At 48.3% G+C, this 17,372-nt stretch overlaps 1 protein-coding gene across 11 annotated transcripts in view; it reads left to right on the top strand.

Annotated features, from left to right (window-relative positions):
* The window catches only part of PECAM1 (platelet and endothelial cell adhesion molecule 1), a 75,298-nt gene extending 59,973 nt beyond the window's left edge, over nt 1–15,325 (top strand). For 8 of the 11 annotated variants that reach the window (XM_074020126.1, XM_005584701.4, XM_074020125.1 and 5 more), the window contains 2 exons: nt 8,070–8,092; nt 13,968–15,325. In XM_074020126.1, the coding sequence (XP_073876227.1) occupies nt 8,070–8,092; nt 13,968–13,997 (53 nt within the window). In that variant the 3' untranslated portion in view covers nt 13,998–15,325. The remainder of the gene's footprint in view (nt 1–8,069; nt 8,093–13,967) is intronic. The other 3 variants (XM_074020124.1, XM_005584707.4, XM_005584704.4) reach the window with 1 other exon arrangement.
* The last annotated feature ends 2,047 nt before the right edge of the window (nt 15,326–17,372 follow it).

Here is a 17,372-nt window from a genome sequence, read left to right as displayed (position 1 = left end):
GACTGTGGGTTCCAAAAAACTTAACTTTTTCCCTTTACTCTCCTAGGTTTTCTGACTGGGGCCCTGCAAATTAGACAAGACAGATTAACAAGAGAAAAACAGAGGCCCTCTTTGTTTTTCTCTTGTTAATCTGTCTCAAAAAAAAAAAAAAAAGGAAGAAGTAGTTTCCACTTTTAGATGGAAGCAGCTCTGGGAAGACTTCTATCTACATCTGAACCAGCTCGAGATAATCATGCCAAAGGGCCATATTTCGTGGTGGCATATTCTGATTTCCTTCATCTGCGTTAGGGCAGCTGGCTGTTCGAGTGGGTTTTCTCGTGGTCTCCAGGTTGGTGTCTGGGCTGTTGGAACCTGACCCCTCCCTCAGGCTGAAACCACAGGCATCGTAGAACCCACTCTTGTAGGATTTGAAGCGGTGTAGGGCACAGGCTTTGCTGGGAGACATCGCAGTCCCCGTTCCGAGGCAGCCCCCAACCAGCTGTGTGACTGTGACCAAGATGTCTTACCCCTCAGAGACTCAGTTTCTTCAACTGTTAAATGCAAATGGGGTTAAATGAGATAGAATCATGGGAGATAGTACTGGTTATCCCCACAGTCACGGTGTTATCCCTGCCACAGAGTGAGCATTTAATCAATTTCAGTTTAAAAACACAGGAGGAACTTGAACCCTACAGAATTCAGTGTCTTGCCCAGAGTACTACTAGAGCAGTCCCCTGACTCCCAGGCCAGGACCCTCCCACAGCACCACCTGGGCCACCTGGACTCTGCAACCTGGTCTCTAAACTGGCAGACCATTAGGGAACCTGACAGGTCTCTAACCTGCCCAGGGGTGAAGGTAGAAAGAGCCCTGGGTCCTGCATGGCTGTAGCCCTTGGGGCCTGCAGCTGCCTGCAGCTGTGTCTCCAACCCACCTAGAAGCCTCTGGTCCTGGAAGCCAAGGGATTTCCTGTTTCTCAGTGCTTCCTTGAGGAGAGGATCCTGTAGGATATGACTGATTCTTTCTTTCTTTCTTTCTTTCTTTCTTTCTTTCTTTCTTTCTTTCTTTCTTTCTTTCTTTCTTTCTTTCTTTCTTTCTTTCTTTTCTTTTCTTTCTTCTTTTTCCTTTCTTTCCTTTTTCTTTCTTTCTCTCTTTCTCTCTCTCTGTCTCATTCCTTACTTCTTTCTTTTCTTTTCTTCTCTTTTCTTTCTTTTTCGTAAGACAGAGTCTCACTCTGTTACCCAGGCTGGAGTGCAGTGGCACAATCACGGTGCACAGCAGCCTCCACCTCCTGGGCTCAAGCGATCCTCCTGCCTCAGCCTCTGGAGAAGCTGGGATTACAGGCACACACCACCACACCTGGCTAATTTACCATGTTGCCCAGGCTGTTGTCCAATTCCTGGGCTCAAGCGATCCGCCCGCCTTGGCCTCCCAAAGTGCTGGGATTTAGGCGTGCGCCACCTGAAGGCTCGGCTTTGCTTTCTTTCTTTTCCTCTTACTGGTTTGCTAGAAAGCAGGCATCCATTGGAGGAATTTTTCTCCTAAATTCTCTGGGACTTCCTTAATATAAACCATCTTCTAAGTAATCTCTTTTCTTCCACTCCCTACGTGAAATCGGAGAGATTCCCTCCTCTCTGCCTGGGGGAAGTGAGATGATTCTCCAAGGAGCCAGATCCTTCAGCCAGCAATGACCCACCCACTTAGGCTTCTCCCACACTCATCCTCAACCTCTCTTTGTTCAAGTCCTCTCCAGAGCCCAGAGCTCATTAAGGATCATCATTTCTTTATTTATTTCTTTTTCTTTTGTTCTTTTCTTTCTTTTTTTTTTTTTTTTTTTTTTTTTTTTTTTTTTTTTTTTTTTTTGAGATGGGATCTTCACTCTGTTGCCCAGGCTGGAGTGCAGTGGCGTGATCTTGGCTCACTGCAAACTCCAGCTCCCAGGTTCAAATGATTCTCCTGCCTCAGCCTCCTGAGTAGCTGGTACCACAGCTACTGCCACCACGCCTAGCTAATTTTTTTTTTTTTTTTTTTTTTGTATTTTTAGTAGAGACAGAGTTTCACGATATTGGCCAGGCTGATCTTGAACTCTAGACCTCAGGTGATCCACCTGCCTCGAACTCCCAAAGGGCTGGGATGACAGGCATGAGCCAGCACGCCCAGCCAGATCATCATTTCTTATACATCATCATAACCATCCCCAGATTCTTCATCATTGCCAAATTCTTCAGCAACTCTTTCCTCTGGATATTATTCCACCTCTATAGACTGCAGATTTCTTTTGTTCCGTGTTGATTTTTTTCTCCCTATACTCTAATTCTCTTGTGGTTGGGAGAGTCCCTTCCTCCTCGGTCACAATTACAGCTAATATGTATTGAGCACTCCCTGTGTGTGAGACACTTGGAGTCCTACCTTAATCCTCAAGATCATCATACGGCTGATGGGGGTTCTATTATTATTCTTGCTCTGCAGATGGGGAAACGGGCCCAGAGGTTAACTAACTTGTCCTTGTTCCACAGCCAGTGGTAGAGCAGGGATTGAACCCAGGAAGCCTGGCTGAAGTCATGCTCTTCAAAGCCTTCCTGTTCCCTCTCTTTTTTTCTCTCAATTGGTTTGTTACCAATTGCTGTCAGTTGTTTGTTGCCAAACCAGTTGACTGCATTCTTCTCTGTTTTCCATCTTTCTTAGTCTAGTTTTCATGTTATCGGCATAATTGGAGAACTCTACTTTTTTTTTTTTTTCCAGACAGCATCTGGCTCTGTCACTCAGGCTGGAGTGCAGTGGCATGATCTTGGCTCACTGCAACCTCCATCCCCTGGCCTCAAGCATCCTCCCATCTCAGCCTCCTAAGTAGCTCCCATCTACTTTAGACATTAAGAGTAATATTCTACTGTGGCCTGGGTGACCCTGGGCAAGTCGTAGAGCCTCTTGAGACCTTGATCACCTTCTCTGTAAGGTGAGGGATGGGCTGGATGCAGGTCAGTGGTCCTCGGGCTTTATTAAAACATCAATTGTTTGGCAGCACCCCACTCCCTGTGAATTTCCCATTCACTGGGTCTGGAGTGGTGCCAAAAACCTGCATTTCTAACAAGTGCCCACGTGCAGCTGCTGCAGTCACACTGGGACCTGGGCTTTGAGACCCACTCTTGATGCTGCGTGTTCCTTTCCGGTTGTGCCACGCTAAGGCTCTGTTCTTGTTGGAAGGAGTAGGGTCTTTCTCACCCTCCAGAAATCCTGGAGGGATCTTGCAGCATTGGTGGGCAGGTAAAACCCAGAAACACTGTGCTTATTGGAGGGAAGGTGGTATTGAGTGACCCCCCTAAAACAGGGGGACCGGTGTGGGGTAGGTCTTGGACGGATCAGTGAGCCAGCTGGGTACAGAGCGGAGTCTTCGCTGACCTTTCCTCCTCTTGTTCGCCATCATCTTCTAGCCTGCAGTGCTTCAGGGTTGCCTATTTTGGGAAATGGCTTACAGGGCACAGTTCTGGCCCTTAAACCCCCTTTCAACCCCTGACTAATACAAAATAAACCCTCCCCTAGATAAGCAAAAGGGCATGGGGCAGGCCTGCCTCCAAGGAGCAGCCCCAGGGCCGAGGAGAGAGAGCTGGGCGCTGGCACAGGAGGCTGGAGTTTGATGGGAAAGCTTGCAGACAGCGGGGAGCTGCCTGGTCTTTCCAGTCTTGGCTTTTGGCTCTAAGCACGGCTTTTTTTTTTTTTTAATTGTATCATGAGGCCCCTTCTACTCAGCTGCCTCCCCGCTTTAGGGGATGGACACAGCACTGGCAGGGATCCTGTGTGTCTCAGTTTCCCTATTGACTTTCTACGGCCTAGAGATATACAGTAGAATTCTGCACTATGTTTTTTTCCCTTTTTTTTGAGAAAGGGTCTCTCTCTGTCACCCAGGCTGGAGTGCAGTGGCACAATCTTGGCTCACTGCAACCTCCGCCTCCGAAGGCAGGCCCCTCTGACTCAGCTGGGACTACAGGCATGCGCCACTGCACCCAGCAAATTTTTTTGTATTTTTAGTAGAGATGGGGTTTCGTTATGTTGACCAGGCTGGTCTTAAACTCCTGAGCTCAAGCAATCCGCCTGCCTCAGCCTCCCAAAGTGCTGGGATTACAGTGCCTGGCCCACTTTTTTTTTTTTACTTTTTACAATTTTATTCTTAAAATTGTAGTAAAATGCATATCACATAAAATTTACCATTCTAACTCTTAAGTGTCCAGTTCAGTGGCACTAAGTACTACACTTTTGGTTGTCACTGCGTGGTGGACAGAGAAGAGAATGCTACTGCATCTCACGGATAGAGGCCAGGGATACCGCTAACCATGCAACAATGCACAGGACAGCCCTCTCCCCACCACAAACCACCACCCAGCCCAAAATTTCAACAGGGCCACCATGGAGAAACCCTGGCTAGAGGAATTTACCTCCTGCAACTCCTCCAACAGGAGGGCTGGTTTTTCTCTCCAATGCCAGCTCTTGCCTGCCCTCTGTCTTGGGAGATGACTTGGGGCACATCCAACCTGATTACTGTGGCTCTGGATGGCTGCTGAACCTTGCTCTGGGCAGCAGCCATGCATATGGCGTCAGAGAGGCCCACCTCCCCATCACAGAATCTGTTCACTCAATGTCCAGCTTTTACTTTTTTGTTGCTGTTTTCTGTTTTTTTTTCTTTCTTTCTTTCTTTTTTTTTTTTTTTTCGAGACTGTGTCTTGCTGTGTCACCCAGGCTGGAATGCAGTGGCATGATCTTGGTTCACTGCAACGTTTGCCTCCTGGGTTCAAGTGATTCTCATGCCTCAGCCTTCCAAGTAGCTGGGATTGCAGGCAGGCACCACCACGCCCAGCTAATTTTTGTATTTTTAGTAGAGACGGAGTTTCACCATGTTGGCCAGGCTGGTCTCAAACTCGTGGCCACAAGTTATCTGCCCGTCTCAGCCTCCCAAAGTGCTGGGATGACAGGCATGAGCCACTGCACCCGGTCTACCTTCTACTTTCTATTTGCCTGGAATTCAGACTTCCAGGGTGTTGCTTAAGGAGGCAGAAACCCTAGTCCTCACCTCATCCCCTGCCAGCCAGTATACCAAGAGTGACTGGGCTGAGAGTAGCCGTGACAGGAAAAGGCTGAGAAAGAACCGAAGAAAAGGAGGCCTCTGTGCCAAGTCTCCCATGGGAGGAAGAGAAGAGCACTTGAGGATCAGTCCCCACCCATCCTGTGAGGCCCAGAGCCAGTGAGGCCAGAGGGCACTGCCAACCCTACCCCTAGGGAGCCATTTCCTACTTTGGCGTGCAAGATGGTAAAAGAGCATCCCATGAAAAAAATGGATGCTACCTCCAATTCTACTTTGGTGGTGACTGCTCTGTTACCAAAAAAACAAGAACTGCAAGTGTGCGTGGAGTGGGTGTTCCATCAGTATTTGAGATTTTAGCATTGTGTCTTTAGATTGCTTTAGAAAATGCTGACTTGAGGTTCTTTCCCTGTTGGGAAGGAGGTTCCAGAGCCCTTGGGAGACTAGGAGGTTCCAGGAATCACGGGATCCTTTGGGTCCTTGCAGGTCAGATTTGCGTTGGGGGTGCTGTCCCCAACCTCACTCAATGCATGGAAGTTGACACAATGGCTCAACATTACCATTGGGCTGATTCATCATTTGGCTATTGACGCCAGCCTCTGGCCCAGCCAGGACAGAAAAAGGGCCTCTGAGGAACTTCTGGCTCTGTTCCCTCTATGGGGGAGGGGCAAAGGACTTGTGATAAGACAGGGTGTTAGGGTGAGGTGGACTTGGGGAAACAGGATATTTCTAAATTAGAGAAACAGAAGGGTTGTGACCCCCGCTGTGACAGATGGGCCCTGAGCCTGCCCGAGGTCCAGGAGGAACTGTATGTGGGCTTGGGGCTGGCTCTATACCGAGGCCCCTTGGCATGCTTTTCTCGATAAGACTGAGGACCTATGGCCCTCCCACCATTCCCTCCACCACCTTTGAGAACAGCAACCATCCCCAATGCCCGCATCACCTCTTGGGGTCTCCCCCAGGCAGCAGGTGAGGTTCCCATGACTTCTCTGTCTTCAAGTCAGGGTCCACAGTCGGCTGTTTGGGGATCTGCCCCAACATATGGGCCGCTGACCATTGGGTAGGGCCCTGGTCCTTTCCAGAAGGGCAAGCCATACCCGTCACTTGCCTCTCATAGTGAAGACCATCTCTAATGAATGCAGGCAGGGATCACCCACCACCCATGCAGAGCTTCCTGCTCTCATTGGCTTTTCTCACCCTCACTGTCCTCTTGCTGACATCTGGTTGGGACCATTTGCACAACTGCAGACTGGCAGGGCCAGGCAAACACAGCATGTCACCTGCCAGGAAGGTGGTGTGAGGCCAGGCGCGGTGGCTTATGCCTTGTAATCCCAGCACTTTGGGAGACTGAGGCAGGTGGATCATCTGAGGTCAGGAGTTTGAGACCAGCCTGGCCAACATGGCTAAACCCCATCTTTACTAAAAATACAAAAATTACCCAGGTATGGTGGTGGGCACCTATAATCCCAGCTACTTGGGAGGCTGAGGCAGAAGAATCACTTGAACCCAGGAGATGGAGGTTGCAGTGAGCCACTGCACTCCAGCCTGGGCGACAGAACTAGACTCTGTCTCAAAAAAAAAAAAAAAAAAAAAGAAGGTGGTGTGGGCTTCTGGGCAGTTGAGAAGAGACTCCTGAGGGGAAGGGGAAAGAGTTGCCCAGATCTGCTAAGAGCATTGGCAATGCTTCTGCCTCCTGCTCTGTTGAGTCTGCTCCTGGAAGGGATTGACAAAATAGTGTGAAATCTAGAAATAGCTTTATTCCCAAAGAGGATACTGGTGGTATTATTGAAAAGAGCAAAAACTTGGAAAGAACCTATATTTTTAAAGTAAGGAATTGGTGAAGTCAATAGTTGCACATCCATTTAACAATTATTTAGTAGCTAATTGGACAATTATGCTTGAGAAGTTACCGGAAAAAGTTTATAAAGCCATGTTACATGAAAAAGTTAAGTTATAAAGTGGCATATACTGTATAATTATAACTGCTCCCCTGCCTCCCTGCCCCCCAAAAAGTCAAATCATAGTAGAAAATGACTAGAAAAAAAAAAAGCATCAACAGGGTTTGGAGAATGAGGCCAGAGATCATTTTTATCTGCTACTTCCTACTTTCCCATAGTTTTCATTTTTTTTTCTTAAAAAAATATGTGCTACTCTTTTTTTTTTTTTTTTTTTTTTTTTTTTAGATGGAGTCTTGCTCTGTCGCCCAGACTGGAGTGCAGTGGTGCAATCTCGGCTCACTACAACCTCTGCCTCCCAGGTTCAAGTGATTCTCCTGCCTCAGCCTCCCGAGTAACTGGGACTACAGGTGCCCACCACCACGCCTGGCTAATTTTGTATATTTAGTAGAGATGGGGTTTCGCCATGTTGGCCAGGCTGGTCTCCTGGCCTCAGATGATCCGCCCGCCTCAGCCTTCCCAAATGCTGGGATTACAGGCATGAGCCACCACGCCTGGCCATGATACTACATTTTTAAAAAACTGTTTAAAATATTAAATGAGGCCGGACATGGTGACATAGCCAGCACTTTGGGAGGCTGAGGTTGGCGGATCACCTGAGGCCAGGAGATCGAGACCAGCCTGGCCAACATGGTGAAACCCCATTTCTACTGAAAATACAAAAAAAAATTAGCCAGGCATGGTGGTGCTTGCCTGTAATCCCAGCGACTTGGAAGGCTGAGGCAGGAGAATTCCTTGAACCCGGGAGGCAGAGGGTGCAGTGAGCTGAGATGGTGCCACTGCACTCCAGCCTGGGTGACAAAGGGAGACTCTGTCTCAAAAAAAATAAAGAAAATTTTAAATGAAGTGCCAGGGACTTTATATGCATGTCATGTGGAGCTAGAGGGTCCCAGGGAACCTGTCTTTGCACACGGGAGCCAGAAACCTCTAAGGGCACCTGCAGGCTGATGTCTCCTGGCTCTTGCCTCCTCCCTCTTTTCTCGGCCTGCTCCTGCCCCTGTGACGTTGTTGGGGCAGTTGAACTGGGTTCTTTGCATTGCTCACTGCCATGTCATCCTTTGTTTTGCAGATGCCATGGAAAACAGATACTCTGTAAGTACACATTTCATATACATTATATTTAAAAGTACTCCACTAAACAGTGAAATATTTCCAGACTCACCCACGTCCTGCATTCCCACGAATTCTTCCCCACTCCCTAGTCTGTTTCAGACCAGGAGCCCTGGGCTTCTCTGACTAGCCTTGGCCAGTTCCGATTTTGAATATTGTCTCTTGCAATTTCCATCATTACATCTCAGCCCACATGTGAAGGGATTGGGACTCTAGGGTGCTTAGCACCAAACAAGCAAAGCACACATTTCAATTAATGGCAGAGTCTAGGCTCTGGAAGTGAGGCAGATCTAGGGCGTATGCTTGGAGGAGTGGAGAAGCTGACAGCTCAGTGCAATTTAGCCGATACCAATTACCCACTACACACCAGGCCATCAGCTGCAGGAGACACACAAGGTTCTCCTTCTCAGTTCACCTTCTGTTGAGGGAATCAGACATGTGATCACTTATCATAAAGCAAAGTGAGCTATGCCAGAGCCTGTGGGAACACAGAAGAGAGACCTGGCTAGTGGCCTCTTCCCCAGGGAATCATTTGGATGGGCCGTGAAGAATGAATGGAGTGATGGCAGCATCGACGGAGAAAGATCAGCAGGAGCACAGGGGTGAGGGATGACCAGCTTCAAGCAGCGTGGGATGGGAGAAGAAGAGTGTGACAGTGACAAGTGACGGGAGAAAGATAAGTCAGGGCTTAAATCCAAAGGACTTACATGCCTTGTCTTGTTAAGAAGTTTCATTCTGTAGGAAATAGAGTTAGGAATCTGCTATTTGGCAGATGGGAGGGTTTATGAAAGACACAGAGGCCCACGTTCAACTTTTGCAAAGACCTGTCTTCCACTCCCAACCTTTTTGTGAGCTACCCAGCAATGCAGGAGTTAACTGGGCAGCTAATATCTTAAGAAATGAGGCATTTGCCGTATAAACTTCTTTTAGGTCTGGGAAGAACCTTCGGCAAGATTTCTGGTAGCTCTTCCAGTGGGCCCCTGGCTTCCTTTGTTTTGCCCATGTCTGGACTCTTGTAAAACAGAGCTCGTTATGCCTTTGACAGACAGGAAGCCACTGATATTCCTTTTGTGGAAGAAAGCTATGAATTTAAGGAAAAGAGGAATGAAATGAATGGTTGTTTTTTTGTTTTGTTTTGTTTTGTTTTGTTTTTTTCTAGCCAAAACCCACTCAGACTCCTGAAATCAGAGACTCTTGTGTCACTGGGACAAGGAGCCCAATTGACAGATGAGGAAACTGAGGCCTGCATTGGTAGAACAGCGTGCCTGGGGCCACCTGGATAGCTAATAGAGTGAGGAATAGAGCCCGGGCCTCTATACTCTGTGGCCAGTCCTCTGTCGTGACAGAGACTCCTTCCAAGATGTGAAGTTGCTGTTCCAGCAATAATCTCTTTGAGAGAGTGGAAAATGAGGTCTTTGCTCCCTGGGCAGTGCGGGACACAGATGTGTTCTCCCGGAGCGATAAACATGGCTGGGTCCACCCAAAACACCCTGTAGGACCAACTTATTTACTTTGTCTTGGATCCAAAGGGTGTCTCTGGACAAAGGCTCTGAGCTCCAGGACAGACAGAACTTTCCCCAGAAGCTGGCCCTTGGGCATCAAAATCTGCTCCCAGGATGGTCCTGAGAGCTCACCCATGGCTGGTCCTGTCCCCCCAGAAAAAAGAATAAAGTCATCTGGTGGGAGCACAGGGTTTCCAGCCATTGGGAAAGGAATTTTGAACCTTTAAGCAAATGGGTTTTGTTTATAAAAGAAGCAGGTATAGCTTCCCTAATAATCAGCTGGTGTGGGTCAGGAGAAAATTAATTGAATTGCCTAGTGGGGAAATGGGAGGAGATTTCCTTCCTGAAATCAAACCTGGCGATCATTCCCAGTTGTTTAATGGCCGTTGCCTCTGAAAACATTGGAGGAAATATCTTAACAATGAGATAGCCACTTAGCCAAAGACTAATTTGGTATTGTTTGACTTGCTTCAATGGCACATTCTGACTTCATTTTTCCTCTGCCATTTTTACCTTGTTTATAAATTGTGTGTGTGGTCGACGCAGACAGATAGTGTGGAAGAGAACACCCTGTACTTAAATGAAAGGGGTGAATCTGGACCTACGACAGTCTTGGGATCTTGGAGAGAACCCTGCCTTCTTACAGAAAGAAAGGCAATTGCCAGCTATAGCTCGCCTCCCCACTTCCTGGAGGCCAGGAGGCAGCTGGGCTACAGTGGAAACTGCCCAGGTGATGGGATCAGGGGATGGGAGGGGAGCTCCAGTTTTCCAGCTGTCTTCTGGGTGATCCTGTCTTCCTCAGGCTCAAGCTTCCTATTATATAAAGTGGAGGAGATGATGATGACGATGATGATAAGAGTAACCTCTTAGGATTTTCTTAAGGATGAAATGAGCAACTGCAACCACTATATAAAAGCTGTAAGCTGCAAACCACCACATACAAGCTGGTTGGTTTCAAGCTCTTTTCATCACTTGGGCAATAGTAGGTGTGGATGGAGGAACTTAACTTAATTTGGCCATGAAATGACCCTGCCACATATGGAGAACGTAGCAGTTGCTTACCCAAGGCATAGGATTCAACCAAGGCCAGGCTTTGACTTAGGAATCGGAGACCCACATTAACACTTGACTTCCCGCTTCTTAGCCATGTCACCATGGGCGGATTTCTTGGTCTCTCAGGACCTCTGCTTCCTCATCTGTAAACTGGGAATCATAAACTCCCTCATCTGGTTGTTGTAAGGGTTGAATGCGCACCTGGCACAGACCTGGTCTATTGCAAATAGAAGCAGCATTGTGTAGAAGCAGGAACTAGAGATCCCAGAGTGTGTTGAAATCAAAATGACACAATATTCCGGGTACAAGGCAGGGCGATTTCACAGCCGCACTCGGGTGGCTGATGGCTGGCTTCTGATTTAAGCACAGCAAGCCCAGACCTTGGATGTGAGCGTGTTAACCTTTACTTCGAAACCCCTAAGGCCCTGCTGACTATGGCCCAGCCCTTCCTGTCTGTGGCTTTTGCTCTGCAATGGTGCCCCAGGCATTGACTGCCCCCACAGAGGGAGAGCGGAGGTGTCTGGGGAGGGACTTGGTCTGGGGCCCGCAGAAAGGCTGGACACCAGAGTCATGTCTCCCCCATCCAGGCGGAGCAGAGGAAACGGAGCAGGGTGGCTGCCAGCACTGGCAGACCTCCAGCCTCTGGGGCCAGCACAGCTTGCTTGGCCCACTCGCATGGGGCTCTCCTGGCAGAGGAGGGGCCAGAGCCTTGGCTTTCTAGTTGGGGTACCTCAGCCCTGCGTCCTGTTCCCCAAGGGTCCTCAGACCCAGCAAGGCTGGAACAAAATGGAGGCACTATCCCAGCTCACCTTGGGAAGGTCCCAAGACCCTGGGTCATCCTCCGGCTCCTGCTCCTGCTTTGCTGAGTTCCACCTGCAGCAGAGTGTCCTGTGCACATGGATTTCCAGAATAGCGGATTTAGATGCTGCCTGCTCTTCACGGCCCACTGTTGCCCAGGAGCCCCCTCTACTCTGGTATCTCCCAGCATGCCCTGCTCTTTTTCCCTGCAAGGGCTCCTTCCATTTGTCAAAATCCAATCTTTAGGCTGACTCCAGGGTTGCTTCTGTGAATCCCCTGCTGCCCAGCCCAGAGCCCTCTCGCTGCCTCTGAACCCCTTCCACAGTTTGGTGAGACCTCTTATACCTTCTACTTCATAGTGGTGTTATCAATAATTGGTACAATATAAAATTCTTGGGAACAGCTTCTTGCATCCCCAGCATAGAGAACAGCATATGGGTCAGATAACGGTCCAAGCACTAATAGGTGGATAGGTGACACAAATACCATTTGAAGCTGTTAGAGAGCACTACAGGATGGCAGAAGGAATCCAGGAATCCTTTTGTGGGTGTTTTTTGTTGTTGTTGTTTTGTTTCGTTTCGTTTTTGAGATGAAGTCTCACTCTGTCACCCAGGCTGGAGTGCAGTGGCACTATTTCAACTCACTGCAACGTCCACCTCCCAGGCCCAAGTGTTCCTCCCACCTTAGCCTCCTGAGTAGCTGGGACCACAGGTGCACACCACCATGCATGCCTAATTTTTGGCATTTTTTATAGAGACGGGGTTTCGCCATGTTGCCCACGCTGGTCTGGAACTCCTAAGCTCAGGGGATCCACCCACCTTGGCCTCCCAAAGTGCTGGGATTACAGGGGTGAGCTACCATGCCCAGCCAGGAATCCTTTTTGTTAAATTGTCATAAAATATACATAATATTAAATTTACCATTTTCTTTCTTTCTTTCTTTCTTTTTTTTTTGAGACGGAGTCTCACTCTGTCGCCCAGGCTGGAGTGCAGTGGCGCGATCTCAGCTCACTGCAAGCTCTGTCTCCCGGGTTCACACCATTCTCCTGCCTCAGCCTCCAGAGTAGCTGGGACTACAGGTGCCCACCACCACGCCTGGCTAATTTTTGTATTTTTTAGTAGAGATGGAGTTTCACTGTGTTGGCCAGGCTGGTCTTGAACTCCTGACCTCATGATCCACCCGCCTCGGCCTCCCAAAGTGCTGGGATTACAGGCGTGAACCACTGCGCCCAGCAAATTCACCATTTTCAAGTGTATACTTAACCATTTTCAAGTGTATAATTCAGTTGCCTTAGGTCCATTCACATTGCTGTGCAACCATCACCACTATCCATCTCCAGAGCTTTTGCTTTTTCTTTTTAAGTGAAAGCAAGTTTATCAGAGAAGTAAAGAAACAAAAGAATGGCTACTCCATAGGCAGAGCAGCCACTAAAACGCTGTAGCCATTAAACACTAACTCCCCATTGCCCCTCCACCAACCCCTAGCAACCGCTGTCTACTTTCTGTCTCTATGAATTTGACTATTCGAGGTACATCATATAAGTGGAATCATCTATTTGTCCTTTCATGTCTGCCTTATTTCATTTAGCATAATGTTTTCAAGGTTTTTCTGTGTTGAAATATATCAGAATTTCTTTCTCTTTTTAAGGTAGAATCATATCATTTTAAAACATTTAAGTTGGACCATCTAAGTTCAGTCCTTCATTTTTAAAATAAAAAAGCAGGCCTCAAACAGGTACATCTTATGTTAGTTAGAGGCAGAACTGGAGCTAGAAGCCAGATCTCTTACAAAATTTCCTTTCTTCTTCTGTGGGTAAATGGGGCACCCTCAGGACTCTGTGCTGGGTGTACATGGGTGCTTGATGAAGTTACTTGGTGGACTGATGTGATTGGTGTCCAACATGTATGCTGGGACAGAGGCTATGGTCCCTACAGAGCAGGCATGGAGAGAAGGAGACATGCATGTGGGCAGGAGCCAGGAGAGGGAGGGTGTCGTAAGCAGAGATCGCGCCACTGCACTCCAGCCTGAGTGACAGAGTGAGAATCCATCTAAAAAAAAAAATTGCTTGCTAAAGAAGTGGTCTCCTGAGGTCTTAAGACGTTCCTGACAGTGTCTTGAGTGGGTGGGAGAGAGGCTGCAGTCATTGTACTGTGGAATTTCACAACTGAGAACCACGCCTAACCAAAATCACGTTCCCTGTTTGCCTCAGTGACACAGCTACAGGGACCCTGGTGGGTGTTGTATTAAGTAAAATTTGACCTTTACTCTTTGCAGATCTGTGAAATGTTGCCTTCTGAGGGGCCACATGCATCTGTAGTGCTGAGGACTCCTTGGGCCTCTAAAGTCACAGAGAGAACCCTGCAGGGTGGGGGACCAGTGCGTGACAGCCCTGCTTTGCATTTTCTTCGAGAAATGCTGTCTGCCATTTTGTATTTCTCTCCATCAGGGCAATCTTCAATCTTGAGAGGTGTGATCATAACTTGCCTTGTTTCTTGTCGCTGCAGAGGACGGAAGGCTCCCTTGATGGAACTTAGACAGCGAGGCCAGATGCACATCCCTGGAAGGACATCTATGTGCCGAGAAGAGCAGATGATCCCTATATTTCAAGAGCTCTGTGCACTTATTTATGAACCTGCCCTGCTCCCACAGAACACAGCAATTCCTCAGGCTAAGCTGCCGGTTCTTAAATCCATCCTACTGAGTTAATGTTGGGTAGAAAGAGATACAGAGGGGCTGCTGAATTTCCCACATACCCTCCTTCCACCAAGTTGGAGCATCCTTGGCAATTGGAAGGGCAGAAGAGGAGATCCAGGGCAAACAGGCCATTGGGATATTCTGAAACTTGAATATTTTGTCTTGTGCAGAGATAAAGACCTTTTCCACGCACCATCATACACAGAAACCAATTTTCTTTTTTGTAGCCAATCACTTCTAGCACATGGCCTGGTTAGAGGCTAGTTTTTTCTCTTTTCCTTTGGTCCTTCAAAGGCTTGTAGTTTTGGGTAGTCCTTGTTCTTTGGAAGTACACCGTGCTGACCAGACAGCCTCCCCCTGTCCCCTCTATGACCCCGCCCTCCACAAACGGGAAAACCAGGCTACTTGGGAGCACCGCCTTTGAAATACCGACCTGAAGACACGGTTCATTCGGGCAAAGCACAGAACAGAAAATGAAGGTGGAACAAGCACAGATGTTCTTAAACTGTTTTTTTCTACACTCTTTTTCTTTTCTTCTACCATGCTGAAGGCTGAAAGACAGGAAGATGGTGCCTACAGCAAATATTATTCTTAATTGAAAAATTGAAATGTGTATGTTTCTTACTAATTTTTAAAGATTTATTCCTTGCCAGGGCAGGCGAGGTGGCTCACGCCCGTAATCCCAGCACTTCGGGAGGCTGAGGCGGGCAGATCACCCAAGGTCCAGAGTTTGAGACCAGCCTGGTGAAACCCTGTCTCTACTGAAAATACAAAAATTAGCCGGATGTGGTGGCGCATTCCTGTAGTATCAGCTACTCAAGAGGCTGAGGTGGGATAATCGCTTGAATCCAGGAAAGAGGGGTTGTAGTGAGTGGAGATTGCACCACTGCACTCCAGCCTGAGTGACAGAGCGAGAATCCATCTCAAAAAAAAAAACAAAAAAACAAAAAAACAAAAAAAACTGCTTGCTAAAGAAGTGGTCTCCTGAGGTCTTAAGACATTCCTGACAGTGTCTTGAGTGGGAGAGAGGCTGCTGTCATTGCACTGTGGAATTTCACAGGTGAGAACCACACCTAACCAAAATCACTTTTCCTGTTTGCCTCAGTGACACAGCTGCAGGGACCCTCGTGGGCGTTGTATTAAATAAATTTGACCTTTACTCTTTGCAGATCTGTGAAATGTTGTCTTCTGAGGGGCCACATGCATCTGTAGTGCTGAGGACTCCTTGGGCCTCTGAAGTCACAGAGAGAACCAAGCAGGTCTATGTTTTTGTTTTGTTTTGTTTTGAGATGGAGATTTGCTCTTGTTGCCCAGGCTGGAGTGCAGTGGCGCAATCTCGGCTCACTGCAACCTCCACCTCCTGGGTTCAAGTAATTCTCCTGTCCCAGCCTCCTGAGTAGCTGGGATTACAGGCTGGTGCCACCACGCCTGGCTAATTTTTGTATTTTTAGTAGAGACAGAATTTCACCATGTTGGCCAGGCTGGTCTCGAACTCCTGACCTTTGGTGTTCTGCCCACCTCAGCTTCCCAAAGGGCTGGGATTGCAGGCGTGAGCCACCATGCCCAGCCTAGACTCTTCTGACAACATGATGAAAGCTGTTGGTTCCTTTCCCCAACACACACACACACAGTTGTATCACGAAAATGTCATACAATTTCCAAGTTTTCAGAGTGGTGGGCTCAGATTGCGGTCAAAAGATCAGACGACCTCTCATGACCTTCACATCTCTGTTGATGATGTGGGGACAGCTGGAGCCCCTGTGTCCAGGGAGTTCCTTAGTCCCTTGCCCTTACCAGAGAAGGGCAATTGCCACGGGAGCTGCGAAGACCCTATTCCTACTCTCGGTGCCTTACTTATGCAGCACAACTGAATTTTTTGTTTTGTTTTTGTTGAGACAGGCTTGCTCTGTTGCCCAGGCTGAGCGCAGTGGTGTAACCACGGCTCACCGCAGCCTCGAACCCCTGGGCCCAAGCCATCCTCCCACATCAGTCTCCTGGGTAGCTGGGACCAGAGGCCTGAGCCGCCATAGCTGGCTAATTTTTTAATTTTTTTGCAGAGATGAGGTTTCATCATGGTGCCCAGGCTGGTCTCGAACTCCTGGGCCCAAGTGATCCTCCCTCCTTGGCCTCTCAAAGTGCCGGGATTGCAGGCATGAGCCACCACCTCCAGCCTGTGGAGCACACACGAGTTTAAAATTACTTTCTCTTCCGCCTGTATTTCCAAGGAGGAAACTTCATGCACAGGGATCTTTCTTAGTGGATTTAATGGCTAAAAGGTCTGTCTGAACCCAGGACGCTGGCTTCAGCCTTGCTATGCAGCTGCGGTAACCCCAGTGTCTAAGCCTGAGGCATCCCAGGAGCACCCACTCCACTTTTCTCGGCCGCGGAACTCATTAGTTAGAGCGCCCTCTTGTGTCCTCAGGTGGTAATCGGTCATTAAAGGACTTAAAATGGTCCTTAGCCAACACACAGAACTTTCCCTTTTCTGACCCCAAGAGGTCAGCCACCCATTTCGTGAGCATATACTGGTGGCCCCATCAGCGTTCTCTGATTGGCTAACTGAACTCACTCCCCAACCTAGACTCAAGAGAGGCCAAGTGACGCTAAGATCAACATTCACTCACTAAAGCAATGACTCTCGGGCGATTTTGTGTCCCGTTGGTTTTGGAATGGTGTCTGGAGACAAATTTTGGTTGTCACAGCTGGGTGGGTGTGCTCCTGGCATCTGGTGGGTAGAAACCAAGGATGCTCCTAAACATCCTACGGGCACAGAACCGTCTCCCATGACCAAGCATGATCAAGTCCCAAATGCCAATAATGGCCAGGTTGAGAAACTCTGCATAGAAGCATCCAGCTATTTGTCTGTTTGCTCAACAAGCTTGTGCTCATCGTGCTGTGTTCCTGACACTGTGCTGAGTGTTGGGGGTGGGACGATTACAAGAGTTACATGGCAGCTGTCCTCCTGGAAGGTACAACCCAGTAGAGATGCAGACGAACAGAGAGTCAATTACAAAGCAGTGTGACAAGTGTCATGCTGGAAAATTAAAAGCTCAAACAAGGGCACATGGGAGGGGCTTCCAACACAGACTTTGGGGAATCCAGGAAGGTCTAAGAGAAAGGTGAGTCTCACCAAAGCCTTGACCACAGGCAGAGGGTACCAGGTAGAAAAAGTGGGGTGAAGAGCATTGAGGACAAAAGGAGAAAGTGCAGGAAGG

The sequence above is a fragment of the Macaca fascicularis genome, chromosome 16 (assembly GCF_037993035.2).
Source record: "Macaca fascicularis isolate 582-1 chromosome 16, T2T-MFA8v1.1".
Taxonomy (NCBI): Eukaryota; Metazoa; Chordata; class Mammalia; order Primates; family Cercopithecidae; genus Macaca; species Macaca fascicularis.
Note: the sequence above shows the minus strand (reverse complement) of the source record. Positions and strands in the feature narration are given on the sequence as shown.